Source organism: Anomalospiza imberbis, unplaced genomic scaffold (assembly GCF_031753505.1).
Source record: "Anomalospiza imberbis isolate Cuckoo-Finch-1a 21T00152 unplaced genomic scaffold, ASM3175350v1 scaffold_87, whole genome shotgun sequence".
Classification (NCBI taxonomy): Eukaryota; Metazoa; Chordata; class Aves; order Passeriformes; family Viduidae; genus Anomalospiza; species Anomalospiza imberbis.
The window spans coordinates 99,171-126,432 of NW_027100491.1; the positions used below are offsets into that span (position 1 = coordinate 99,171).

At 51.7% G+C, this 27,262-nt stretch overlaps 1 protein-coding gene and 1 long non-coding RNA gene across 2 annotated transcripts in view; both read right to left on the reverse strand.

Annotated features, from left to right (window-relative positions):
• Positions 1–266: 266 nt before the first annotated feature.
• Positions 267–27,262, reverse strand: part of LOC137467911 (hydrocephalus-inducing protein homolog) — a gene marked incomplete at both ends in the record, with an annotated part of 67,649 nt that continues 40,653 nt past the window's right edge. Inside the window, 35 exons of the mRNA XM_068179329.1 lie at positions 267–421; positions 1,003–1,103; positions 1,614–1,774; positions 2,349–2,570; positions 2,912–3,054; positions 3,399–3,786; positions 4,217–4,348; positions 4,916–5,108; positions 6,047–6,198; positions 6,773–7,005; positions 7,378–7,582; positions 8,200–8,272; positions 8,587–8,825; positions 9,099–9,267; positions 9,755–9,854; positions 10,333–10,432; positions 11,119–11,317; positions 11,474–11,646; positions 11,759–11,918; positions 13,848–13,967; positions 14,208–14,390; positions 14,566–14,753; positions 15,182–15,340; positions 15,833–16,457; positions 18,391–18,532; positions 18,989–19,193; positions 19,488–19,616; positions 20,039–20,178; positions 22,299–22,578; positions 22,830–23,069; positions 24,091–24,243; positions 24,609–24,791; positions 24,879–24,994; positions 25,630–25,766; positions 26,721–26,854. Coding sequence (XP_068035430.1) covers positions 267–421; positions 1,003–1,103; positions 1,614–1,774; positions 2,349–2,570; positions 2,912–3,054; positions 3,399–3,786; positions 4,217–4,348; positions 4,916–5,108; positions 6,047–6,198; positions 6,773–7,005; positions 7,378–7,582; positions 8,200–8,272; positions 8,587–8,825; positions 9,099–9,267; positions 9,755–9,854; positions 10,333–10,432; positions 11,119–11,317; positions 11,474–11,646; positions 11,759–11,918; positions 13,848–13,967; positions 14,208–14,390; positions 14,566–14,753; positions 15,182–15,340; positions 15,833–16,457; positions 18,391–18,532; positions 18,989–19,193; positions 19,488–19,616; positions 20,039–20,178; positions 22,299–22,578; positions 22,830–23,069; positions 24,091–24,243; positions 24,609–24,791; positions 24,879–24,994; positions 25,630–25,766; positions 26,721–26,854 — 6,432 coding nt within the window. The remainder of the gene's footprint in view (positions 422–1,002; positions 1,104–1,613; positions 1,775–2,348; positions 2,571–2,911; positions 3,055–3,398; positions 3,787–4,216; positions 4,349–4,915; positions 5,109–6,046; positions 6,199–6,772; positions 7,006–7,377; positions 7,583–8,199; positions 8,273–8,586; positions 8,826–9,098; positions 9,268–9,754; positions 9,855–10,332; positions 10,433–11,118; positions 11,318–11,473; positions 11,647–11,758; positions 11,919–13,847; positions 13,968–14,207; positions 14,391–14,565; positions 14,754–15,181; positions 15,341–15,832; positions 16,458–18,390; positions 18,533–18,988; positions 19,194–19,487; positions 19,617–20,038; positions 20,179–22,298; positions 22,579–22,829; positions 23,070–24,090; positions 24,244–24,608; positions 24,792–24,878; positions 24,995–25,629; positions 25,767–26,720; positions 26,855–27,262) is intronic.
• LOC137467920 (uncharacterized) lies at positions 21,357–21,883 on the reverse strand. Its single transcript, XR_010995664.1, has 2 exons — positions 21,745–21,883; positions 21,357–21,444 (listed from the first exon to the last, which is right to left on the reverse strand). It is a non-coding gene; the product is annotated as an uncharacterized lncRNA (long non-coding RNA).

Consider the following 27,262-nt stretch of genomic DNA (forward strand, 5'->3'; position numbering starts at 1 on the left):
GTGATCACCCAGTGATACCCATCAGAAGCATGAGTTGGCAAGTGTGTAGACATTTCCCACCTGCACAGTATGGTGGTCTGAAACATCCCCGCGCACTTTGGGGAGAACTGCACGTGAAAGGTCTGCTTCTGGCCAGGAGCAAGGATGCCATGGTAGGGGTTGATGGAGAATAGTGGCAGGTCATGGATGACATCTGCGAAGATTTCCAGGGAGGAACCGACATGCTTTGAATAGAACAGGTTCTTGGAACAGTCCTGCTGCTCAGGCTGCTGCAGCTGCTGCTTGGAATCCTGCTGCTGCTTGGCAAGCTGCTGCAGCTGCCGCAGCTCAGAAGGATGAGTTTCAAAAGGATGCTTCTTCTGCCACCCAAAACGATGCAGCAGCTTTATGCAACGCCTTACAGCAGCAGAGAGGAACTGACCTGCAGAGAGGAAGAGGACACCTTTCAATGACAAAATCCTGTGTTCCCAGCAACTCTGCCTCCTGTGCAGGTAGGTGGAAGAGAGCTAGGATGCACTTGGAGCATCCCTGGCCAAGTACTTTTAGCAGGAAATAGAGCGTCTGGGAGCAGAGTCTCTGCCTGCAGCACACACTCCTGCATCAAAGCACAGGAGAGTTGGTTTTAGACAGTGACTTTGCATTTGCCCTGGAGTGGGGAACTGCACACAGACAGTGGCTACAGGTCAGCTCACTTGTTACACCATTGTTTTTCCCAGTCTCAGACTTCTCAAAGGGATGACATGACGTCCCCCTTCCCAGTCCTGACCCAGCACATGGCTCTCCCCAGAGCCTGGCTCAGTCCTTTGCAGAGCAGAAGTGGCAGAGCAAGAACAGAAGGGGCTGAAAGGCAGATGGGGACAAGGAGAAAACTCTCCAGCTGCAGCTGGGAAGATGCTGATGAAAGTGGATGTGTGGACAAGGATGAAAAAGCAATTCATATTTTGGAGTGAAGTGGCAGAGTCTTCTCCCCAGGCCCTCAGCTACCAAGTGAAATGCCCTTACTTGTCAGAGCCGTTGAGGATGACTCCTTCACTGCTTCACTGTCTGCAGCTTTCTCCCAGGAGTATTCCAGGGCTACCTTCCCCGTGTTGCATAGTCTGAAACTGAAAAGCAAGAAGGAGGAATAACAAAAAATATCCAATAAATATAAACAAATAGTACAGTAACATTGTCTGATGGACTCCTGGTACCACTTTCTGCTGAGGAGCATCTTCTTCCCCAGGCAACTCTGCCATGCTCAGACTGCTGTCCTGGGTGGCCCAAGAAAGTATTTCAAAGTCCGGCAGTTTAAGAGGAAGGGGCCAACATGGTGCCCAGGACATCAAAGCTAAGGGGCTTACTCTGGACTTTAGGTCTTGGTTTGACTGCAGACACATTCTTGAGCAGATGAGGACAGGTGACATGCAGTGAAAGCAAACCCATGGCTGTTCTCAGCAGAAAGGTATGGCAGCATTGAGCCTCTCCTGCCCACCATCTCCCGCTTGGCTTTGCGTGCACGTAAAAGGGCCTGTGCCGCTTTGGGCTGGGGGAGAGTTCTGGGAAGCAGGCACTGGGCCAGCCCTGGGCAAAGCCAGCTCCCGCTCGCAGGGCCCTGCTTGGCCTCCAGCACTCACATGGCTGTCCTTGTCTGGAAGGGCGAGGTATCACCGAACTGAACCATGGTCGTGTTCAGCTCGAACTGGGCGTAGGTAACAACGGCACTGAGGTACACCTCGACCTCCTGGCTGCTCTCCTCCATCACAGTGTGAGCCGGTTCTGGGGCTATCTTGACCACCTGCAAACAGAGAAGGGAGGAATCACTGAGCAGAGCCCAGAAGGTCAGGCTGAGAAGGGAATCTTCTGGCCTCCAAGATCAGCCTCATAGAGGGACTAGAAAGGACCATTCACTTTTACTTCCCTGGAAAGATGACAAAATTGGGACTGCTCTGCTACAGTAGTTGTTTCTACCCACTGATCAAAGCAGAAAAGAAGAGACAGAGTGCAGCAGACTTAACTCCTTGTTGGTGAAAAGGCACCAAATGAGGTGAAGAGATTCCTAACACCATAAAATGGGATAAAATAATAAAACATTGCCCCCCATTCAACATGGGCTGCAACACTTGTGCTTGTGGCACAGACTGATGGTTTGTGCGTGGCTAAAGGTCTCTTGTCAAAAGGCTTCCCCCTCTCTTGTGTGAGTGTATCTGGTCACTGTGCATCCACCTCTCCCCTGGAATGCACTGCTGGTGAACCTCACAGCTGTCCAGTGTCCACAGGAAGCAGGAGCTGCTCAGCCAGCAGTGATGGTGTTCTGGTGGTTCTTTTTGTAAAAGCTGGATTGGCTTTTTTTTTGCCATTTTGCTTCTTACCTTCTCTTTTTTAGGCCACCTGGCTGCCGGGTCTTTCCTGGTGGTATCCTTCCACGTGACAATGCACATTTGGTCATCCCAGTCAGGAACCTTCTTTCGTGGCAGCTCAAAGTTGATCCTGGTCACTTTACATTTCACAAGGTGCCCCCTGAAGGTGGCTGAGTCATCTGATTTCAAGATCACTGTGATGTTCTTGGCACAGCCAGGATGGAGGTGTCCCACCTAGGGAGAATCAGGGAGTCAAGACCAAACTGGAAGCGCTGCCAAGGCCAAGACTGTCAGCAAAAGGGATTGATGTGGTGAGCAGCTGTGCCAGGAATCTGCACCTCAGAGTGGATTTATGTGAAGTTTGATAGACAGAAGTATGAACAGAAGGTGCCACCTCCCATAACATGAAGCCTTTTCTGCAAGGCTGGCAACCTTGGCCCAGCCAAGCCAGGGGCTGCATTTCCTACGTGGCACTGCAACGGGCTATCACTGGTATGTGAGGGTTCCCTGTCAGCTCCCGGGAACACCAGGGCAGGGCTTGAGACACGGGAAAAGGCAGAGCAGTCCACGCTCACCTTGGGGGAGAACTGGAATGGGGCGTCTGCCTCCCACTCAAAGCGCATGACCTTTGTACGGGTGTGGTTGGTGATGGTGAAGGTCCTGCGGCAGGGCTTCCCGATATGACAGTGCCCAAACTGGATGTGATTCACTCTGACAGCTGTTAAGGAGGAGAGCAAGAGATCTCAGCATTCAGGGAGCTCCACCTGCTCCCCTCATGTGCACAGACACCTACATGTTCAAAGCTTCCTTGCTCCAAGCCTTCCTCCCTCTGGAGGGAGTTCCCCAGGCAGTTCCCCATCCCACCACTTCCAGGAAAACACCCTGACACATCCCTAAGCCAGTGACATGCAGCACAGCACACACTGCTCTGCATGCATGGCTGCCACCCCCACAGGCCACCAAGTCCCGTGGGTGACAGCCCAGGCCTGGCTAGAGGGAGGACACACATGATCAGACATTTTCCTCTTCCTTGCTACACCTTGGCAGCCTCTCCTCTCTTACCGTCAATGATGTCTTTCTTCAGACTGCTCTTAGCATTCCTCTCCTGGGTGTCTTCCTCTAATCCACTGAGGGTGAATTCATCCTTGTGGCCTTCACCAACCAGCTCTATTAGGGTCATGCAGATGTCCCCCACTAACAGACAAATCTTCCCTTCCAGACGTTGAGCCAGGGTGGGTTTGAAAATGACATCAAACTTTGTTGATTGCCCGTGACGCAGAAAGAAGAAAGACTTCTTTGTGGGCTTGCTCTCTGCACAGCAATGGAAATCAGAGTTAAGTGATACAGCTGCACAGAGGAAATATTTCCATAGGATAGATGAGGAATAAGAGGTTGAAACCCGCTGCCTTCTAAGCACAGGTTCTACCCCCAGTGGCTCCAGACCTTCTTCCTATGTTCACAAGACTGCCACCTCCAGACACAGCACCACTTAAGCAGCTTAACCTCAGGCTGATGCCCAGCCCTCATTCCATCTGCTTCCAGCCAGCTCCAGCCATATGCAAAGCTGAGCCAAAGAGTGCTTTTGGTTTCTGCTGGCTGGCTGTGTGCTTAAGGGCTGTGTCTGTTCAGGCTGGTACCTTCCCACATGCAGCAAATACCTCAGAGGGTCCACTGAGGTAGTGACAGTCCCCCACAACTCAACCCACCATGTCTAGAAGAACAGAACTTCCTACAGCTTGCTCGGAGGAGACCCTGCAAAAAGTCCCCAAGAAAAGCTTGGGAGACAGAGAGCCCAAGAAAAGAAACTGTGCCTAACATCTGGCTGCTGCTCAGAGAAGCCAAGAGCAGGGCCCACATTTTCCCTCTGTGCATGATCACACTTCATGGTTAATGAATTTACCGTTTCCAATGGAGTCCTCCTCTTCCACATCTCCAGTGTGGAATATCCTCTGTGTGGAGGTCCTGCCTTTCAAGAAGAACGCTCCATGCTCATCCTCCAGGTGTAACATAAACTGAGAAAAGGGAACCCAGAGCACAACGATACTGGTGAGTACAGGATGGCACAGGAACTGACACCGCAGTGCTGCTGGTCCCACATGGGAACCCAGCACCTCTTCCACTACAAGCAGCACTTAGCACAGAAGTTAAATCAAACCAGCCTGGAAAAAAGGGTGTTCAGAGGCATCTGGATAGAACTGATACACAAGCAAACAGGACAGAAAGTAATGAGCAGAATGTAACCACATGAACGAAACCACATCTAAGTCTACTTAAAATGTAGGAAACGGGGATCAAATACAATCTAGTGGAACTGGGAAATCACACATGTCCATGAGAACAGAAGGAGACCTGAGAGACGGGGGAAAATACTCCACCACCTTTCTTGTGTTCAACTTAAAGAAGAAAGACTGGATGGAAAATTTCCAAGAACTCCCTTCTTGGAGAACAGATGTCAGTTACTCGCTTAAAAAGAATTTCTGACACCTCTTCCCAGCTCTGTCATGTTTTTTGGGACCCTTCCCCTGTGCCACAAGCACTTGTTCCCAAACCAGACCATTCCTTGAGCAGGTCCTCCTCACCTTGACAGGTATGATGCCATTGTTACGGACGACCAGGGGCAGCGTCTCTGAATCCCCCAGCCGGAGCCTCTTGAAGCGCAGCACGGCGTTTCCCCTCTTGCTGCGAGCACTCGGGCACACGACTGTCAGCTGCGGCTCGTGCCCCTTCCCGCTGATGGTGAAGGTCAGGATTTTGGGTTTAATTTCCGCAGAGCTGCAGGAGAGGCACAGAAACAATTTCAGCTGGCACTAACCCATTTCTCACTGGGCAAGTGAAGCAGCAAGGGCCACCCACAGTGTTTTCCCTGCCTGGTGCTCCTGTACCCCACAACACAGCCCCCCCACCAGCCTCTTCCCAATCCGCTCAGGGCCATTCACAAGAGGAATCTGCTCCAAAGAGCCAGAGCCTTCCACAATAACCGTTAAAAATAATTTCACTTAATTGAATCATGCAGTACAGCAGGTAAATAGTGAGGCACCAGATGAGATATGGCAAATCTCTTGGCTGCAGCCAGGAGAGACTTATGCAACAAGCAAAAGTACAGCATGAAACCAGTACAAAAGCAAGAAGGCAAAAATAAATCATCGTCACCATCAGTAAAGATCATTTCCAAGAACAGTAAAAAAGCAATTGCTTATTAGCAATTAGACTTCTCTTGTTCCAATTCAGCCACTAAAGTGTTGATGAAGGGCAAGTCAAAGCCCCAGTACACAGGTCCCAGGGCAGAGGAACTAGGCTCCTCTTTCATACCAGCTCCAATCACTGACATAAAACAGCTCAATGAATGCCAGGGAATCACAAAGGATCACTTAATTTTACAGAAACAAAGAGGAAAATGTGCCTGCTGACTTGCTGGCACAGAAACTGCTTCATCTAAGCCTTTGTCCTTGGAAACGCCCAGCTCAGCTGCAGCACATCTCAGTAACTTCCAACTGGCTACCTAGTATTTCCCTGTCTTCATAGTTTCTCATACAGAATAAACCATCAGCCTCATTTTTCTGCTCTATCTAAGAGTTACTCCCAGATCATCTCATGCCAAGTACTCTGCCTAAGGCTACTGAAAGCATTAGAGCTAACAAGAGGTCTGTGCCTTCCCAGTGGAGAGGCAGCTATCAGTGAGGCCTCCCCCATTATTTCACAGGGTCAGTTACCCATTTGGGATGTCAAGGGAAGCCGTGAAAGTGCAGTTGTAGTTCTGCTCGTCTGGTGGGGTGAAGGTCACCCTCGCAACAGCACAGGATGAGCCAGGAACGGACGCCTTGACTGGATCCAACTTGAAAATGTTGTTGATAGGGCTCTTTTCCTTGGGGGAACCCAGAGAGCAGTGTTAGGAGAAAACACCTTTCAACATGACACAGTTTTATACATAAATGCATTACTGAGAACAGCCCCAGACACTGTGTCTTCCTTCCTGCTTCCCTGGGCAGGCTCTCTCCCTCCCAGGAGATGCTAAAGCATTGTGTGTTTTGAGTGTTGGCAGCTGCCCTAGCCTATATGGGAGGTGGGCACTGCATGGAAGACCCTGCAATAACCTAGAACTGGCCTTCAAGGAGAAGGAAAAGCCAGGGAGCCTGAGGAAATGCTCTGCTTTGAGCCCTGACATGTCAATTCATAACAGCCCCTCTCCGAGTGTGCTTCCAAGAGAGGTTCTGAAGGATTCACTTCTCCCACCGAAGACCCAGAGGTGTGAGCCAAAACCTTGCCCGAGACATGCAGAATTCCACACAACTGTTCCCTGGCTCTGCTGCTCTCTCCTGCAGTTCGACCTGCACTGAGCTAGCCTAGTCTGGGCCACAGGAAGCAATGCATCTGGAGAACAAAGCAGGCTCTCACACAGCCTTTAGAGGGCAACCATCACCTTGGCCTCCTGTTCTTACCTCTCCAGGCAGGGGTTTGATGGAGAAGACCACGTCACATGGCAGATGGCTTGCATTGTAGATCCTGAAATGAGCTTCAGCCTCTTGCCCAACCAGAACCTTGTTGAAGATGAATCTGTTCTCATCTCTGACGAACAGGCCGGTGCCTTTCACCGACTGCAGCTTGTGGCTGAGGTCGGTGCTGCTGCAGATCAGGTACTCCTTGAAGATTAACGTGACATCTTCAACAAGTGCTGTGGACAGACCAGAGGGATGAGCATGGAGAAGCCTCCCTGATGAATTTGTCTGGACCCTGCTGGCCTCTCAGAAGGCTTGATAAGCCCTTTCTGCCTGGGTGACTGCTAAACCCAGCCTTGGGTGGGGGAGCTGGCTGTGAGGATGGAGCTCAGTCAACCTCAGCCTTAGAGAGCATTGCTTTCCTTTTATCCTTCCATGCATCCCTCTCAGCCTGGGAGGGATGAGTCCACTGGTGGACCTGAAGAGGGCTGGAACCTCTGAGGATTTTAAGGTGGGACACCAGGGCTAGCATGCCTCTCTATCCAAGCAGCAAGTTTAGGTGCTGATCAGCAGCAGGTGTGACCAAGGGAACTGTGGGCAGTAGGTACCTGGGAGGCAGGACTCGGCAATCAGGGTAAAGGGAATGCCGAGGGGATTGTCCTTGGGGTCTCTGCCCGTGATGTCAATGTAGAGCTGCTCCTCACATGTCCCCTCCTGCCCTGCGAGGCATTCCACTTTGATCATCTGCTGGCCCCACGGACCAATGGAGCCGGAGCAGGGGGAAACCGTGAACATGCCAAGATTGAGGTGACCCTGCAGAAGAAGTTCCAGGAGAGGCTGATGGCTAATAGCTGTGCCTTGAGCACCCCAGCAAGGAGTATGTCCTGCCTTGGCCTCCAGCTGGGCCCAAGCACCCCGTCCCAGGGCAGGGAAGGATGACTCCACGGCCCAAAGGCAGCCCCAGGCTGAGAGCCACAAGCCAAGAGGAGCTGCAAGCCTGTCCCAAGTGGCAGAGAGAAAGGAGTTTGAGTGTAAAGAATGAAGGTGGTAGCTGTGATCCTTCAGCCTCCAGAGGTATTACAGGAGAACAGAAATAGCTGTGAGAAATGATAGGAAAGAGGTAGGGGACCGGGAAAAAGAAAAAGCAATGTTGTCTGAACTCTGTGGACTGGGAGTTCAGTGGGGAATGTTTTTGCTTCTGAGGTGTTCACAGACCTATGCTGGCTCGCAGCTACCAAGCACAGGACCTCTGTTGACCCTACAGCTCCAGGTCAGAGCCAGGGTACAGGACTCTCAGTGGGACGGAACAGATACTGGACTCCATCCTGCAGACCACGTCCCACCCTGTGGCAATGAGCCCCCAGCCTGGGCACAGCAGCATCTTCTCACATCCCCTGCAGCAGCACTGCTGGGGAGCAGGAGTCACTCACCTGTGTTGAAGAGCTCGATTTCCTTCCTGTTGAGAGTTTTGTAGCCAATGGAGCAGATTCCCCTTGCTTTGAACTGAGGGGAGAAAGCAAAGATATCTGTCACGCTGAGCTCCCCTGCCTTTCTCTGAGGCCAAAGCTGGCCTTCCTCCTCACAGAGGAAAGCCTTCCTGCTCCTGATGGCTCCCAGAGAGCAGCCTGCAGCTCCCATTGCTGGACAGAGCAGCTTTATCACCAGCTTTGCACTACACATGGGGATGCCGAGACATTTTTTTGCTCCCTTTCCCCAAGCCAGGGATGCCAATGGATGATAGCTTTGGCTGCCTGCCATATACCAGCTGTGGGGTGGTGCCTCCTCAGACAGGAAGGGTGGTGCAGGGCTTCTCCTACCTTTTGCTTTCCAAGGCAAATGCATCCTCGGGTGCTTGGCGGATGTGGAATTTGAAGTTGACCGTGCCTTTGTTCTTCAGCACAAGAGTCCGGGTCTTCTTGGTGCCCTTGATCATGCTACCAAAGTCGGTGGGTGAGGCAGGCTCAATGCTGTACTTGCTGTACTCAGCTTTTGCTGACACCTTCACTGGGATGTTGGCAACAACCTGGCCTCCTTCACCTGAGCTGGCATCTATCACCTGTGTCCACAGGAAGGGTGGTAAACAAAGCAAAGAGGCCAGCCTCTACCCCAGCCCCCAGCCTCCATCTGTTTACCCCTCCCTGTTTAAGGACCTCCTCCAGAGTCAGATTCTCAGCTGCACTTAGGAAGCCTCCCAAATGGTTTTGAAAGCCTTTGTTTGTGTACGTAGGAGAGAGGATTCTCCAGTTAAAGCTCTCCTTCCGTTAGACACCTATCCTGTATATGCTCCCAGAACACCGTGTGATAACGCAGCCTGGCCCAGGCAGCTCACCTGGCAGTACAGGATGGGCTTGTTCTTGAGGAGGATTTCACTTGTGGGGTGGAAGAGCATCTCAATATTCACATCAGGCTGGGAGGCAGTCAGCATGCCTGACTGAGGCTCAACAGTGAAGTAGGATGCCACGTTTTGCATCCTGGGACCTGCACCCTTCAGCATGAAACTGGGGAGAAAGGGAAGGAATGGAGATCTCTGCAGTTAAAAGTATAGGTGCCACCAGCACAGCCAGGACTTTGCATAGGACCAGAAAAAAAGAAAAGGGAGAGTCCATCTCTGCTCAGGGAATCCTGGATCTTGACAGAGAGTGCAGACAATCACGAGGTTACTGCAAGAAACCTTGAGACCCAAATTTTTCATTCACTCCTTTACAGAGTCTCAGAAAGAGAAAGGAGGTGACCATCAAAGAAAGGCAATGAATCTCAGCATTTCAGTGGCTGAAATTTCTGGGGCTCTCCTTTGGGCTCCAGCTGAGCTGTGAAAAACTGCTGGTTTGGGGCTAGATTCTCTGGTAGAATAATTGAGATTAGAGAGCCCAGGTTTTGTATTTACCATGAGGTAGCCAGCATGGAAACAGGTTCTAGCCATTGACAGAGGGAGAACACAGGCCTGGGAACCTGAGGAAATGCTCACTACCAGGCAGCTGGACTCACCTGTACTCAATGTTGTATACCCCTTTGTTCTTCAGACTCAGGACCTTCTTCACATTATCCAGGACATGAATGGTTCCAAATTCCAAGCTTCCATCTGGACCTGCAGAAAACCCACAGACCAAGGTCAAACACAGTTTTTGTGGCATTTGTGAGCTGCTGCAGAATACACCAGGTCACAAGCTACATGGAGGTCTCGGCACAAAACCCTTTTCAGCAAGTTTCCATTCTTGGAAGTGTTTTCCAGCTACTTGTCTGCCCTTTCTCTTCCCACTCAAAATATCTGCAGGCTCAGCAGCTAATGAGCTCGGCTCCCATTTCCTCACTTCCAAGCATAAATCCAATTACTTTATACGCTGTGCTGAGCCTGTGGGGGTTGCCAACTGCCTGTTCACGTCACTGTTGTTTCAAAGCCCCCAAATCCAATCTGCACATGGAGCTGCACACTTCAAAGTTCAGAGGGGAGAGACTTAAGGCTGTCAGTGCACTGACATCCCATCCCATCCCAAGTGCTTTGGTTGCCCACCTCCCAAGGTAATGCAGTGCACCTGGACTGCTTTGTTTGGGAAGTATCCACTGACCTTCAGGCATATCGAGGCTCAGAGAAATGTCATAGACCTCTGCAGAGATTTCGATGTTTTCAGTTTGAACAATCCCCAGGATGTTTTCTGTATCTGAAACCTGAGGCAGCAAGAAACAAAGACTGGTCAGATTATTCTTTTGGTAGACAGCCTGTAAGTCCTTGTCTCTGCTGGCTGCTTCCCCTATGGCCTCCCCGGCTTCACAAGCGTTGGAGGACTCCCAAGCTTTGCTAACCTGTTCATCTCATGGGCTGCCCCAGTGGGATTCTGCTGCAGTAAAAAACCCTATCAACCCAACTCTGCACTCTCACAGCAGGGAATGTTGCTGCTGAAGCATCCTTGAGAGGCACAGGGATGTAAGAACAACCACAAGAAGTGTGAGATGTCTCAGAGCAGGTGGCATTGACAACCCTCTCCAATCACCTAGCACCCTCTCTGAAATGCAGCCCATAAACCATGGGGAACAAAATCCCACAGGGAGAGTTTGTTGCACTGTGCAAGAGCTTCAGACAAAGTCCAGGAGGAATGTAGAGATCACACTGCAGTCTGTACAACCACACAACAACCTTCAACCATTCACAGGGACAAGGTGGTTGTGGTACAGGCTCAGGATGCAGCGTCTGGTTATCTGGGGGGATGTGGATGCACTGCACGTTTTGGCAAACGCTGTGTAGAGGCAGAAGCACCCTTGTGTCTGTCAGGTGCAGCTCTTCCTGACCCTGTCCCTAGGAGCACACGGCTGCTCACTGTGCCCTGCTCTGCTAGGCAGGGCACAGCCCCTCTCACCTCTAGTCGGAGGCTCTTCTTAATGCTGCCAATCTGCCCGGCCTCGAAATGCACTGTCACTTCAAACTCTGAGCGGGGATCGATGGTGCCGTTATCTTGTGACAAGGAGAAGTCCTCAACAAGGTCATCCAGCCCACTGAGCTGCCAGGCCATGGGCAGCAGGGTGTTGTTTCTCAGGACCAAGGTCCTGCTGTCAGTCCTGCAGAGACAGGAAGGCACTTGGCATCAGCTGCTGGATGCTCACACCAGCCTCGCCACTGAATGCACCTTGGAGCAGCTCCATCCGTGCCCTGGAAACCAGAGTCAAACATTTTCTCTTTGTCACAAGTTTTGGAGTGCTTGTGGGATGACTGACCTGTGCAGAAGCAGCTTGTCAAAAGACAGCTCCAGGGGGCTGACGTCCAGCTTCATGTGCACCCCGCGGCAGCACAGGCTGAAGACCACTGGGTCTGGGTTCTTCCCAATGCTGCAGATGAGTCTGTCTTCCAGGAAGCCAGGGGAAGTGGGGTATGCCCAAATGGTCAGCTCCTGGGCCCAGCCACACAGAAAGAAATCAAAAGAGCTCTGTGTGAGAGGAGGGGGAGCAGCCTCTGGGTACTTCTATGGCCCCAGGCCACTGCTCTGCCTGCCCTTCTCCTACCTGCTTCTCCTTTGGTTTCAGTGCCATGCTGGGAGGGTCCAAAAGGAACGTCTCTGCTTCCCCAGCATTCTCAAAGGAGAACTGGACCTCTGCGTCCACAGGGGAGTTGTTGAGGATGGTTATATTCTCTGAGTTGCTGGGACAGTTCTGGGCCTCGTACCTGTCCACAAAAACGGAAAAGGCTGCAGAGCAGACTGTTGCCTTTGCCACACATCAAGGAGAGCACCGTGTGCACCCGAGGAAGTGGTGCTGCAAGACCCTGCTCTAACAAACAAGTGAGGGAAATGGATCCCAGTCAGGGGCATGGGCGTGTGCTCATTCTTGCCTTACTCTGATGCCTTCCCCTGGACTTGGTGCCTCCAGCCCAGAAGCCTGATGATGCTCAGGCCACTTTGAGAGTTTTTAATACAACATAAATTCAAAGGTGCCTAGAAAAATAACAGCACACCAGGCACATGGGTTCTTTCCCCTTCTTTCTTGGGATGCCTTCCCTGCAGGGTATAAAGAAAGGCTTTTGGAAAAAGAGGTTAGCTAATCTTTTTCATAAAAGTCATGAAACTGCTTTGAACTTCATGGGTTAGCTCAAAGTCTGAGAAAGAAATATAAAGCAACAATTCCCAAAAGGATAGCAAAAAGATAACAAATGACTCTTCTCTCAGGTGTGGAAATGACTTTGGAGTGAAAGGGTAAAAGAGGCAAACAGAAATCCCAGACCATCCATCAATCTGGCTAATGATTGTCTGTTTTTTTAAATTATTTTGATTTCATTTCCTTGGGTTGTCAAAATAGACCTAGCCCTCCAGAGCTCCTATAGAGACAAGAACTTAAATATTATTATAAAAACGAGTGACAGTAAAAGTAGAAATACACAATAGCTTCAATGGCAATATGTTTAGGCAGACTTTATCCAGCAGTGAGGATGCAATGTCATTACAGGAAAATGTAATTCCTGCTGTACGTTCCCTCCAATGTCAGAACCCAGAATGTCCCTTGGACACTCTTGGATGTTCCGGGCCCAGGTCAAAAGCATTTGAGACCCTGGAATGCAGCCACAGACCCCTGTGGCTTTGAACCTGATCCATGGAACAATTTACCAACTTTTAAGGTAGAACAAGAAATCACAAAAGTTTAGATATTATAGTAGAAGTAGTCACAAAGTGAGAGGAAGAAATTTTGAGTGCTGTACAGGGGGATTTTAGGCCTTGTACAGAGGGGTCTGAGTTTTGTACATGGGGGTCAGAAGTTCTAAGATGGAGGAATTTGGGTGTGCCCTGTCCTCTTTCTTTCTCCTTCCTAACCTCCATGTTCTTGGTGATGTTGGCACTCACAGATTGGTTTAGAGTAGAAAGTCACCGTTCAATATAGGTGATGGGCATTGGGGGAAAACTGTAAACATCTAATACGTAATATATGATATAAAAGAGGGCACCAGCCCCCTGGGTGTCGGAGTGTGCCTTTGCCTGACTGCTGAACGGACCGCAGCAGCTCAGGGAGAAATCTTTTAGATAACATACAATAAACTACCTTGAGACCGGACGACTGAAGACTACTGAGCCTTTCTTTGGAAGCTTGGGTTGGAGGAGAGACTTTTCTACCTTTCCGGGCCATCCCAATCAGGGAGTGAGGCCCGACAACAACAGACCCCCGCACCCCAACACCCATTGGCAGGTCAACCATAAAATCTTATTAATAATTACAGATTAATGAAAGGTTTACAAAACCATCTACAGAATAATTGCTAGATCAGGCTACCTGCAGAGCTCAAAGCACTTCAAAAATCACCAAGTTAATTTCCTAAGGGGTGAAGCTGAGATGTGGAGGGGGACAGAAGGTGCCCCTGAATCACCTTTGGACTGGCAGCAGCATGCGGCTCTGGCCACCAAGGCAGCCACCAAGGCACCCACTGGGCAGGGAGAGCAGCTCCTCCAAGGCTCATTTGCCTCTTATCTGTTCAAGTTCACATCTGTGGTCCTTCAAACCCATGTGTCTCCCAGGACTCTGCCCGGGACTGCCCTGGATGGTGCCACCAGGACAGCCTGTCTCTCCAGGCATGTCCAGAAAAGTACAAGGCCCAGCAGGGAGCACATACCATTCTCTTGATTTCCCACACAGCAGTGGTCCAAAGTGGAATTGCTTTGTGCTCTCAACATATTCCTTGAAGATGATTTCATCTTCCTCCATGGTCTCCCTCCACTGTGGAAACACCACCCTGGGCAGAGAAAGTGGGGAAGGAGGAGCTATGAGATGCTCTGAGTAGGAAATGTAGTCAGAAAGCCATAACCCTTCCTGGTGGCTGAGGTACCATCTGCCTTCCCAGCTCCCAGCACAGGAGGAGGTGCTGGGCGACCTCAGGCAGCACGATCTGCCCAGGCCAGAAGCCCCAAGGGGCAGCCCTGGCTGTGGTTCAGGAGCAGCTGTGGTGTGGGAGGCTGCCAGGGGCCAGCCTTACCGTGGGTTCAGGCTGATGCTGGGGTACAGGCCGGTGCCACTGCAGGGCAGCTCGTACTGGCGCTTCGACTGCACGAGCTCAAACCTCAGTGTCTGCTCAAACATCCTTGGCTTTTTGGCAGAGAAGTGGACCTTCAGGTCCACCTCACCGTGGGCAGGCACTATCCACCGGTACCGTTTCAGCCTGGCAATTAAAGAGGAGGCTTCAGACATTGCCGAGGAGCAAACGAAGCGAGGAGGGTGCACTCGCCATCCCATGGAGGCACTGGCACCGGGTCGCTGTGGAGCTGGGGACGATGGACCTTGTTTGGCAAGAGGACCAAAGAAGCAGAGACATCACCTCCTCCTGTGTGGCTCACCTGAGGAATTCTGTGGGGACTGAGGCACTTTCCAGTGTACTTCTGGATATTGCTGCAGAGGAATCCTGGGGACTTTCTGTTCTCTGTGTGGAGATCTGCTTCTCCTTTGCAGAGCTGTCTCTGCTGGCTGCTTTGCCTGTCTTTGGTTGGCCCTCAGCAGAACTGCCCTTCACATCAGAGGCCTTGGCCTAAGGGGAGAGAGAAAAGGGAGGGAGAGGTGAGCCCTGAGACATCCCCATCCTGGAAAGCAAAATGGGGGTTTCTTCACCAATGGAAGAGAGAATAAATAAATAAGTCCACCTGCCCATGGACTTGGTCTTCCTTATTGGTGCTTGTTTTGCCTAGGACACTCCTTCTCACTCACACCCTCTCCTCAAAGGAAGTTCATGGTTGTAAGTGATTTTTTACCTCTTGTCTTACAGAACTGCTCTGTCTCCAGCAGAGCTGCCTCTTTTGTCCCATCCCTGACAGAAAGGAGACCTGCAGACACGAGGCCCCATCACATCTTCACTACCTCTCCACAGTGCTCTCTTTCCATCCAACCTGTGCCCCTTGTCCCCATCTAGCCTGGTCCCTGCCCTGGCACCTTCGGTGCCGGCACCACTGGAGCACCCACCAGATTGTCTTCCACAGCAGCACCTCCCGGTGCCACAATGGTGAAGGGCTCCTCACGCTCTGCAGGGCCCAGCCACTCCTCTGGGTACTCGACTGTGGAGAGCACAGCAGCAGGGGGAAGGGGAGGGCTGTTGGGATGCAGTCCCAGATGTTTCAGCATCTAAAACAGAAGAGAAAATGCTGCTTGTACTTCTGTCACCTTCATCCTCACAACTCCTTCTTTAAAGGCACTGAGCTTTTGGCAATGGGGTTTTTGACCTTTATGAAGTATAAGTGTTTTGTTATGCCCAGTGGGGTGAGCAGGCTCCAGAGCAGAGGCAAGAGCTACAAGCAGGACCGGGAGAGAAACCTCTCCCAAGTGACTCAGCTGAAGAAAACAATGACTATGAGCTGCCCTGTCCTGGAACTGTTTATAATGATTTCCAGGCTGGGAAGCTCTGAACAGATGGGATACTTGTACACAAAGCACTCCCACTTCCTGTCCAGCTGAGGGATGGTGATAACCTCCCCATCCACACAGTTGCTACAGAGTCATTGTGGAACATCATCAGGGGCCAGGACAATGCTCTGAGCCATTATCACCTGGGGGGACACAATGCTCCAGGGCCCACGACCACGGCAAGCTCAAGATCTGAGCCTTGCAGGGTTCTACCTGGTCTTCCGTTGGCAGCTTCCCATCCCACAGGATCTCCCCGATCATGGCCTTCGGATCTGAGACCTGGATGTCCAGGCATGGCACCCCGACATGCTCGTCTCTGACTGCCCCTTCTGCAGCTTCACTTTGCGTCCCCAGCTGAGATGACTGAAGACTCCTTTGGCCTCCATGTTCATGTTCAGGCTTCTTCACCTTCTCCTGAGGCTTACTGGTCTTATTTAGACCTTTGTTTTCACCTGAAGGCTGGGACTTGTGTCCCTTTTGGATCACAGGTAACTGCACGGTACCCCGAACCCTGTCCCAGTAGGAGAAAACCTCTGCGACGTTCTGCTGTGATGACTCATAGATCTGAAACCTCAAGATCAAGTTCTTCTCCATCTCAGCTGGGTCCTCTGGGATTTCAGTTCTCCCTTCCTCTGGGGCTTTCGTTTCCCCCTTCTTTGGGGCTTTAGTTTCTCCCTTCTCTGGGGCTTTGGTTTCCTTCTTCTCTGGTTTTGCAGGCTGCTTCCCCACGGAGACACCCTTCTTTTCCTTCTTCTGCTTCTCTTCCTCCTTCTGCCTCTCTTCCTCCTCTAAAGGTTTTGCCTCCTCTTCAAGCTTTTGGGCCAGCTCCTTCAGCTCCCTTCAGCAAACAAAGTAGAAAACATTGCTGAGAGTCACTGTTGTGGTGTGTTTTTATTTCATAGCTTGTTAGATGAGTTAATATCAATGGTCTGTTCCGGTTCATCCCTGTATTTTACTTTTCCCCAAGTTAGACGGTTCCCAAGTTATATACCTCCCCTTTTTACCCTTCAATCACCGTAATCCCCACCCTGTATTCTAGTGCCTTCCCTATTCATCCCTGTAAACTCTGCCCCTTTTTTAGACCCTTCCCTGTTAGTCTCCTGTAAACCTTTCCCCTGCCAGTTCTGCCCCTCTGGAATTTCCCTAATGTAGGACACCCCATTGGTCCATGTGACCTACCCTCTGCATCCCTTTATTCCCATTGTTCCCTGAATTATATTCCCCTCCTTTCACTCCCCACTCCTTTCACTCCTCCCTCCCAGATTCCCTATTGGTTCAGAAATTGTACCCACCCCCGGTCCTAGTGCTGTACAAAATCCCGAGCACACCAGTGTTAGGGCTCTTTGGTCCCTGTTCCCTTCAAGGAATAAGTCTTCCTCAGAATTACACACCAAAAGCCTCCCTCTCCTCTTTTGTCTGCTCCCTGATGCTGACAACCATTCGAGCTGTAGAGCAGGCGACTCTAAGGTTCAGCTCTCCTCATTTCAGGGGGAGGCTGTTCCCCATTCATGGCACCGCGTTGCCCCTGAGCTAGCTGTGGACTCCACCGCAGTGTCAAGTCACCACCGGAAACTTGGGCTCGCTAGTCCTGGCTGGCCCCGCACTTCATTCCTTGACCCTGAGGCCAGGCAGAACCATGAGACCATTTCCATGAATCTTCCTCAACCCACAGAGGTTGGGAACATCCCAAGTGAGCGCAATGGTGGAAGGGGACCTCCAGGACCAGCCAAACCTAAGCCTTGCCATTGTAAAGTCTTGACTGCAACCTCCCTCTTAAGGCACAGCCAGACACCCCCAGCCCACTGCCAAAGCCTGATCCACCAACTCTGCGCTGATGCCTGAAAATGCTCTTGGTCTCTTGATTTCCCAGTTTAAAGCAGAACACAGATTGCTAACATCTGCTTATCCCTCCTACAATTCTTCCTCTGCTCATTCAGCCCTCTTCTCCCTGGGCATAGCCTGCTCCTTAATGAGAATAATCCTATCAGTCAGAAAGCAAAGGCTGCAGGAACTCCTCTCCTGCAAGACAGGCTCTTGTCAGCCTGATTTCCTGCTGGAACCCAGCTGTGACTGAGCCAAACTAGTGCTATCTGCCATGGAAACGATTTGAAGCAGCCTCATCCATCTCCTCCCCATGAAACCAACTTCAGCCTGGGCTGAAAGAAGTCCTGATGCACAGGCTTGCTTTAAGCAGCCTCCCCTCCCAGCTCCACACTTTGCCTATGTGTCCTGAGCTGGGCTGCCTGGCTGGAGCAGAACTTCTCCTGTGCTTGCCTACTGCTGCAGCTGAAGGGGAGCCTAAAGGACATGAGCTTTTATGGGTGGTGTCCCACCATAAGGAGAACCCTGGCAACTCAGCATTGCAAGGACTTCATCTGTGCCAGGACCAGGACCCAAACCAAGGGTTTGTCTGTGCCCCACACCTGCCCATAGCACAATCCCGCTGTTTTGGGGAAGAAGGGAGATGATGAAGAAGGCACGAATCAGCATAGTGGATTTGAAGAGACTTCTACAGGCAGTGCCAAGGCAAGCCCAGAGCCCAGCTCCCTGCAGGCAGCATCTAAGCTGGGAGGGCTCACCACTAAAATAGAGAAGATGATGTTCTGTCTCAACAGAAGAAGGTCCTTTCTCTCTTAGTAGACAGGGAGCTAAGAGTGGCCATCCTTGTGTTGCTTCTGACCTTTGCTATCCAACACCTCTGAGCTCAGAGTCCTTGGAGCAGGGAGACCCTCTAGGGACCCTGAGCAGTAACCCATGGAAGGCTTACTCACCCCTCTGGCTGTATACTCTTCATTTCCAGTATTATTTTATCCACTTCTGGGTTTTTCTCCTCAGGGAGGATGTCATACTCGTCCTCATCCATTTCCAAGACACGTTCTGTGTTCCTCATAATAGCTTTTTCCTGCAGCGGTTCTTTAGCACAAACCAGAAGAGAAACCATGAGTGACTGCAAGCAGAGCTGGGTGCTCTGGGTGAGCTGTAAGGATTCACAGCTTTTCCTGACCCAGCCTATCATACCAGGAGATATTGGGGAGCTCATATCCCTGCTCCAGAATTCAGACAATCCCCCAAACTATGGCTGGGCAGTGTGGTTCCTGGGCTTTGCCTGGCTTAAGTGCACCAAGGCTGAGGACAGTCGTTTGTCACTGAGCTACAGCAGCTGACACTTGTGCCCAAGATTTAATGTTAGAGATTAAGGTGAGTCTTTAAACCTCAGATCTCCTGCAGCTCTGAGATGAGTGCTGGTTACACTGAGGCAGAAGGTAAACAGATTAATAAAAACATTTCTTACAAGCTCTGCTGCAAATCCAGATACACAGAGATAAGGTTGAGGGCTTGAGAGAGAAGATTTGAGAAGAGATATCTCACCTTCCTTCTCTCTTTCAGCTTCCTTCCTCTTTCTTTCAGCTTCATCCTTGGCTTTCCAAGAAGCATAATCCTGATGCAGGTTCACCATGTAGATATGATGACAATTCTTGACAGCTCTGAGTACACAGAGCAGAGAAGATTCCAGGCTGCTTGCAAAGAGGGTCTCCAAGCCATCAAAGACCACTCCCTTGTAGCAGTCTTTACACTGTGAATAAAGGGAAGAGTAAGTCAGCCACTGCACGCAGGGGGCTCGCAGCTGCACCGTAAACCCAGATGACACCAGCTATCCTTGTTCCAAGTGCAGTAGCTAAGAGCAGCTTGGATCTGTCCTTAGGCTCTGCCAACTAAGGGCAGCTGCAGCTTCCCCCAGGGCTCCCTGCACACAGTCCAGGATCCTCCAGCAGCATGTACAGACCTCCTCCTCCTCCTCCTCTCCAAGTTGTACCCCAGTGCTGTCTCTCCGAAGCAGGAATGTCTCCATTTCCCCCACCCCACACACCTTCAGCCTCTCACAGAGGACGTCCACCAGCAGGTCCTTGGGCAGCACACAGCTCAAGCAGTTCAGCTCTTCCCCATGACTGCTGATGATGTTCAGCTGCTGCGGCGCAGGAGCAGTGGAAACTGTGAACTGCAATGTGAACCATTGTAAGGAAAAGAAACCATGGTGGAAAGCCCTGAACAACTCCCACTGTTGGGCTTGGAGCTGGGGTTCCTCCCTGGTGGAACCTAGAACAACCCTGCAGTGCAGGCTGGGGGCTCCAGGGGATGGTCCTGGAGGGACCATCCCTTGGCCAGCAGACACCCAAGCTTGCAAGCCCCCTGTGCAGCCTCCCAGCACTTTGCTCGCTGCCTGCAGCCACACTAGCCAGGACTGCACTTTGCCAGCAAACCACTGACAACCAGCGGAGCTGTCTGCCAGAGCACATTCCCAGCCCAAGTCACGGCACTATGGACCAGGCACTATACCAGGCCCTGGCTGGCACAGAGCCTCTGCTCATCTCAAAGACAATGCAAAGGTCCCAGGCATCAACCAGGGCAGATCATGTTTACCTTGGTGTCCTTTATGTCGGGTTTGCTGGCTGGCTCCTTCTTTTGTGCTGGAAGGTTCTTGCCTTTGGCATCATTCCTGTTGATCTTTTCCCCAGAGGCTTGTTTATTTTTGGTCTGAGCAGTGAGCTGAGGCTTTTTACCTGCACAGGGGACAGATGGCTCAAGGGAGCTTTGTAAAGCAAATAGGCACCTTTCCCTACAACAGGCATAACCTTGGGCCCTGGAAGGAACACAGCACATTTTTCCCAGTCTTCTGGGCACTGGCAGCACTGTTTCCCAGAAGCATCTCCTTCCCTGCTTCTCCTACCAGCAGGTAAAGCACACCATCCCATATTTGATTTTAAAGCCAGCACCATGTCCTTCCTAACAACTGTGCCCGCAGGTGATGCGGCTCGCATGGCAGCTCCCCTGCGGATCAAGCCAAAGATTCGTCCTCCAGGAGTATTGTTTCCATACACTGCACCCATCCAGCATTCTCCTGTGGAGACCTGCAGCCCTGCCCCACTTGCATCACCCATCTCCACTGAAGCTAAATCCTTCTTGTGGGAAAAGCCCAGTTGGGACCCAGACTCTTCTCCCTTCCACCAGCTCCCAGCCCAGCCAGGTTCAAAACTGAGCAATGCAAAACTTCCCCCTGCACCGAGCCAGGTCTGGCCTCACCCTGCGGAGCTCAGGGTACCAACTGCCCAGGAAGTTTCATAGAAGTCTCCAGTCTCACATGGAGAACAGCCCAACGAGCTGTGTAACCTGACAGTGGCCATAGGTAAATCTCTGGAGAAAAGAGCTCATCTGGAGCATGTCTCTCATTGGAAATTCCTCTGGGAGGCTGTCCTTCCCTTCCTCTCGTTTGCAAGGTTACACTCATAGTCAGTCTTCCTGTGGCTTAATGAGCCACTTCAGAAGGCTTTTTCTTTGTTAAAGTGGGCAGCAGTTCTGCCTGCTGCCCATGAGGAGCAAGCTCGATTCAGCTTTCAGGAAATACAAATCCTTGGGAAAGAGACAGGTTCACTACCCCTAGAAAAACAAACATGTGCCAAGAATGGCAGCAAAGGGGGCTACAAAAGAACCCCTGACTGAGCCCTTAAAATTGAATTTTTTTCTTTTTTAGACAAGCCAGAGATGCACTTCAGCCATGTTCCCTAAGAGACCCAAGGACTGAAAAACTGCTGCTGTGAGTAAGCAGAAGTGGACAGTCATGGTGGGTTTCTGAAGCACTGGCTCTGGGTTCTTAGCAGAATTACCTTTGTCTTTGCCTTTTGGCTCCATGGCAGCCTTGGTGCAGAGCTCCCGGGCACAGAGCCCTGCTGGGCTCCCATCGTTGGCCATGGCCTCTTTCACCACGGTGTCAATGGACACGTAAGCAGCATCATAATACTGACACAGGCCTGCTGCTATCTCTGTCTTTCCTGAGAGAGAGAGGGGGACTGCTTGGTGACACTGGCACAGGAGGCACTACAGGGACAGGCCCTGGAAAACTCTCCAACAAGATTTCAAAGTTAAAAGGGCAGTGGGAAAGCAAGTGTCCCTCCAGGGGAGGCCATGGGGGAGGCAGCTGGAGTGCGGGTACAAGCTCTGAATTCTAAAGCCAAGAGGATCTACTCCACCTCCTGTTCAGCTGAGGACTTTGCCTTAAGCACCATGGCCCACCAGGACGCATTCCTCCTGCTTGCCCCTCTCCCTGCAGCCCTGGGCTGCAGCTGACGTACCTGCCCGGGGTGGCCCATGGACGATGACAACAATCCCTCTGTGCTGCTGCGCTTCACGCCTCTCTGAAGATGGGTCAGTGCCCAGGTGGCGCATGACAGCCCGAGAGACAGGACTGCCAGTCACGTTCACCATGGACTCCGTCCTGTGATATGCTGCAGTGCAAAACCAGGGGGAAAAGTCAGCTTCCTGCCTACCTTAGATCCTCACCATTTCCCCCATCTCCTCAGATCCCAGAAAGGAAACTTGGTGAAAGTAACATGTGCTTATTCTTTTGTTGCTAGGAAGGTGCAAATATCAAAGAGCCAGTGATATTAGACCTGGTCCTACTGGCTGAAGAACTCATCCAATCCTGGTCTTTGTGGCTAAGGGACACAAGGGAATATCCTGATTATTTGCCCAGTCTGTGGCAGGCAGATAGGAGCTTGTTTTGGCTACACTCAGGGTTGGTAAAGGATGCCACAGCCCCTCACCCAAGAGCTCCTTCACCAAGCTGGGAAACAGGCAGCTGCTAAAAGCATGGGCTTTCCCTGGAGAGCAAGGTGACAGAGAGTTCAGGGTGTGTGGGCTGGAGTCCCAGCTGTGACCACAGTCAAAACAGACACGGCCAAACCCTCACTGTTTTTCTGACCTGCTGCTGCCTCGTCCTTGGCCTCAGCCTCAGCCTCAGTCCTGGCCTTGGCCTCTGCCATGGCCTTGAACTCTGCCTGTTGAGCCTTCAGCCTCTTCTGTGCTTCATGGTCCTCCAGCACCTCTGGTGACAGCGTCTCACCCATAGCACATGGAGGCATTAAAAAGCTCTTTTGGTACTCAGACCCCACTGCCATCCGCAGGATCTGTGTGTGTAGGGAAGAGAAACCATACACAAGATTCCTCTTCTTGCCTTTCATCACACAGACTCAACAAACCCATTTTCTGTCTCCTCCCTTCCTCCCAACAACACAAACTATTTAGGTCCTCCCACAGCATGTCAGCAGAGTTGGCTTTGCCCTGGGGATTGCCTCCATCCCCTGGCACAAGCCTGGGAATGCTGGAGTGCTGTGAAGCTTGGGCAGCATGTACATGGGGACCAGACCTGCCTCCTCACCTCCTCCTCCTCAAGGTACTGCTCATCAAAATCCAGGGAGTAAAACTCAATGGGGAAGTTGCATGGGTTCTTCACCACCACTGTGGCCTCGACCCCATCGCTGTCCACCAGCACCCGTCCCATCTTTAGTGCTGGGGGGCTGAACTCCAACCGTGGCTCCAGACTTTGTCCTGACAGGTGCAGGTTTAAGTGATTGCTGCTCCCACGAATGTTAAGCTTCAGCTCATTCTTGTAAGACCTCTGAAAAGAGGAAAGTGCAGGAAACTCATCCATGAAGTTCCAGGTGACTGGACCCCAAATACAACAATGCTTGCCCCACGGTCAGGGTGTTATCAGTCCCTCCAAGGTGAATGGAAACCAGATATTTACTTCTGCTAGGGACTACAGCATCTCTAGTAGTCTGGGTCTGAGTGACTGGGATGAATCCTGGTGTGCACTGTAACTGGGTATTTGGTAGCAGGTGGATGTACAATGGACTGTCGGGTGTTTTCACCTAGTCATGCAGTCCTGGCACTGCTGCATCAGGCAAACACCAGCTCCAGGAGAGAGTCAAATGAGCTCTCGCTGGCTAGAAATAAGGGTCATCTTCTCTGCTTAGTGTTTGGCTCTGGTCCAAGCCAGACACAAGATCGTTACGCCTCTTGAGCAATTAAAAGATCCTTGGGACTGTTTGTGAGCACAGAAGCACTTGTGTCCATGCTGGTACACACTGCCAGTTTCCGAGACCCAGCGGCCACAGGCAAACTACTTTTGGGAATGCTCCATCCTTTAAAAGTTTAATCTCCAGCTGCATGGGAATGTGCAGGCAGGCCAGAGCCCCAGGCACTGCTGGCAGCACACCACTACAGGTGTCTGTCCCGCTGTGCCCAGGAAGGTGTCTGGTGGCTGTTTTGTCTGTCAGTCCTGCAGCAGGATGAGCCTAGACTGGCCATTCCAGGATTATACTCTGCGAGTGGGCGGCTGCTCTGCACTGAGTGTCGCAGCTGCAAATACAGCCAGGCAAGGGGGAGGCTGAGGGGAGTTGGGCACATCCCCCCCATGTGCTGAGAGGCAGCCCTGATGCTCTCTGTGCAAGCTCCCTGTGGGGATTTCAAAGCACATCTCACAGGAGTGCTCTGTGGGGTGAACTGAGCCACGCTGGGTATGGGCCTTGCAGAAAGCTCCCTGTGAAGGCAGAGCTCATACCCCACACTCTCTGCACCAGGCCCTCATTTCCAGATAGCCCTGACAGACCTCCCGGGCTGACACCTGCCAATCTCACCTCCTCCTTGGGTGTAAACCGGATTTGCAAGTTCTGCCACCTTCCTGCACCAAGGGTTCCTTTGGAGGGCGTCACTTCAAAGGGACAGGGCTCATCCTCCAGCGGCTGCTGCTTCTGACGTACGGCTGATGTCATGTATTTGAGGTGATTGTTCTGGGCACAGAAACCAATTGTGTGAGGTCTCCTCATGCTCTGAGACACTGATACGGTGCTGAGAGCACCCACAGCCAAAGCAAGTGTGGCCCCAAAGCCCAGAGCTGGAGGGAAGCCCTGTAGACAAGGCAGGCAGATAGGGAACTACTGTCCTCAGAGGAGGAGGAATGGGTGAAGATGGCAGAAAAGCAAAGCATCAGCTAATGGAACAGGTCCAGGCAAACCAGCCTTGACCCAGACCCTCAGAAGCTTCCTCAAACACGCTGTAGACCCAAGTGCTCAGGCAGCCACAGCAGCAGAAAGGGCAAGAGTCACAAAGAAAACGCAACCGAGAAGTTACATGTTCAATGTCGCCTGTGCTTTACCTTCAGAACAGGCTTGATGGACCATTTGCAGGGTACTCGGAACCAGTTGTAGAGTTGGATTGTCTCAGCCTTGCACTGCCCAACGAGGATGTCAGAGAAGTGCAGTCTGTTCTTGGAGAGTTCGAGCAACAGTTCAGACACAGTGGCATGGAGGCGGATGTTATATGTGGGGCCTTTTGTCAGCTGGAGAAGGACAGAGAATTCAGTGGAGGGTGCAGGTGACATCTGTTGCTGTGCCCAGCCTGCTGGCAGCCCCAAGAGCTGTGGTACCTTTAAGGGCAGCAGCACATCCACATCACCCCGTGGCTGCTGGGCACTTTCAAAGCGCACATCAAACGTCTTGGTGTAGCTGTGGGGCAGGTCCTGCACCTGCTCCATGCTGAAACCTTGAAGAGGTGAAAATAAAGCAGCTGAGATGCATGAGAAACACAAAATGTGTCATAAGCATGTTAAGGCCTTACAGGTGTCCTGGCCGAGAGGTCTGGGGAAAAACCCCATGCCATGCTGTGACCTGGACAAAAACTTAAGAGTGCACCTGAACACCCCTCAGACACAGTGAGCCACTGTGTGATGGAAGTGCAGCCTTGCCTCAAGGCCTCTTTTGGAAGCCTCTTTTGATCCACCAGAGGATCTCACAGGCTGTTTCCTCAATAAAGGCTGAATACAGGAGCTGTGACAGTGTGAACTCCAAACAAAGCACTTCCAAAACACAGCAGACCCCACTGGTTGCCAAAACAAGCCCACGGAGTGCTCATAGAAACTTGATGCTCACGGGAGCCAAGGGCAGAAGATGCTGAGAGGTGACCAGGGTGATGAGCCCATCTGGCCTCTGCACAGAAGCATCAGGGCAGCCACAGGCAGGCCAGGTCCCTGGGCATGGCTGGCCAAATGGAGCCTCTAAAGCTCCCAGCAGGGGCACTGAGAAGAAAAAGCTCAGAAACCTCCCCAAGTTCAGTGGCTTAAGTTAATCTGTCTGAGACACCTCCTTCAAGCCCGCAGGAAGTGTCTCTAGCATGCTTACCTGTGTCCTGCAGGACAGACAGATCAACCTGGAAGGACACTGGGATCTGCTCAGGGTTGGTGATCTCCAGAGTTCTTCTCTCAGTGTAACCTTTATGGACAGCGCCCATGTCCAGGACATACTCGGGCGGCTCAACTCTGCAAGGAGGAGTAAGGACAGTCCTTAAACCACAGCCTGGCTACACATCCAAGTGGATGGAGGATACAAATACAGTGGCTGTTTCTTTATTCACTGCTGCAAAAACTTAGCTCAAACCCATGAAACCCATGGCCTGACCACCTGGCAATGACTTTGGGAAGTAAGGAGGAGTGCAGGTCCTAGGTTTTATCACCTACTAATGGTACCTGAAAATAAAATTAGTTTAAAATGGACACTGGCCACAGCTGCTCTGCCATGAAAAGCCAGTATAGGCGAGTCCACTGGGCTTCCACTGGTCTCAATGAAACTGCTTAGTCTGGTGTACAGCCTGAGCCTGAAATTGCTTTGGGGCCTAGGAACAAGATTTGCCTGCACAGGAAATCTTCATTGCTCTGCAACCAGATCACATGATCTGTTCTGCAGAGCATCTTCTTCCTGAATTGAAGCCTCCCATGTTTGTGCTGCATCATGATGGTGCAAAGAGATGGACCAAGTTACCTAGATAAGCCCTGCCACCCCACCAGGATTCAAACCATCTGATTTTGGGTTTTAGAGGGTTTGCTGACGTGTGCAGTTCCCTTCTGCTTTTGTTTAGTGTACTCTGTTAGTTGGAACCAAGACATCAGCAAGGAGCTGTCTCTTTCAGAGCTAGTCAGCAGGGACAGAATTTATGCTGTCTGGAAGGGCTTGAAGGTCTGCACTGGGTCCCCCAGCTCTAAGGACAGAACCCCACACCTGTGGGGAGCTGAGCAGTCCAAAGCTTCAGCGTGGTGCTGGGGAAGGGAGGACACTCTGCTGCTCCCATGTAGCGTGTCACAGCCACTGGGACCAGACCCTTTCTTGAGTCCAGGCTATTCCCAGCTCTGCAGACACAAGGAGCTCTCAGCAGAAGGGGACATGGCTGGGTGTTCCCCACGGGGCACCTGGAGATGGGGATGGGAGTCCCTACTCACTTGACAAGACTCTGGCACAGCTCCTCATCAGGGAACATGCTCTTTGGGGGATGGCATGTGAGCTTTTGCTGCAGCTCCTGAGAAGCCTTCTCTATCAGCATCCTCACCGTGTTCACCTGCAGCTGAGGGCTTGGCTGAGGAAAGGGAAGAGAGTGGCTGCTTAGCAAAGGTCCTTCCCAAGGCCCAGCTTGCACCTGAGAAAGGATCCCACCCTGCTCTCGTTGAGAGAGGGTGTGGGGTCCTCCTGTCCGACTGCTCAGTGTCTGTGACACCTCCTGCTCTCTTAGGTAGGACCTCATCTCCAGGGAAGTAACTCCAGCACCTTTGCCTGCCCAGACACTGTTAGCAAAGCTGATCTGGCCAGGCAGACAGACCAACCAGGAACCTTCCAGAGCTCCAGAAACTTGCCTGCCCCCAGCCAGTACCAAGGCAGCTTGGACAAAAGCTGTTTTGAAAGGGAACCAGGACCAAGCTGGTGCCTCTTGGAGATGAGCACCACCAGCACAGCCCCAGGGCACAATCAGGCAGCTGCTGATGAGGTC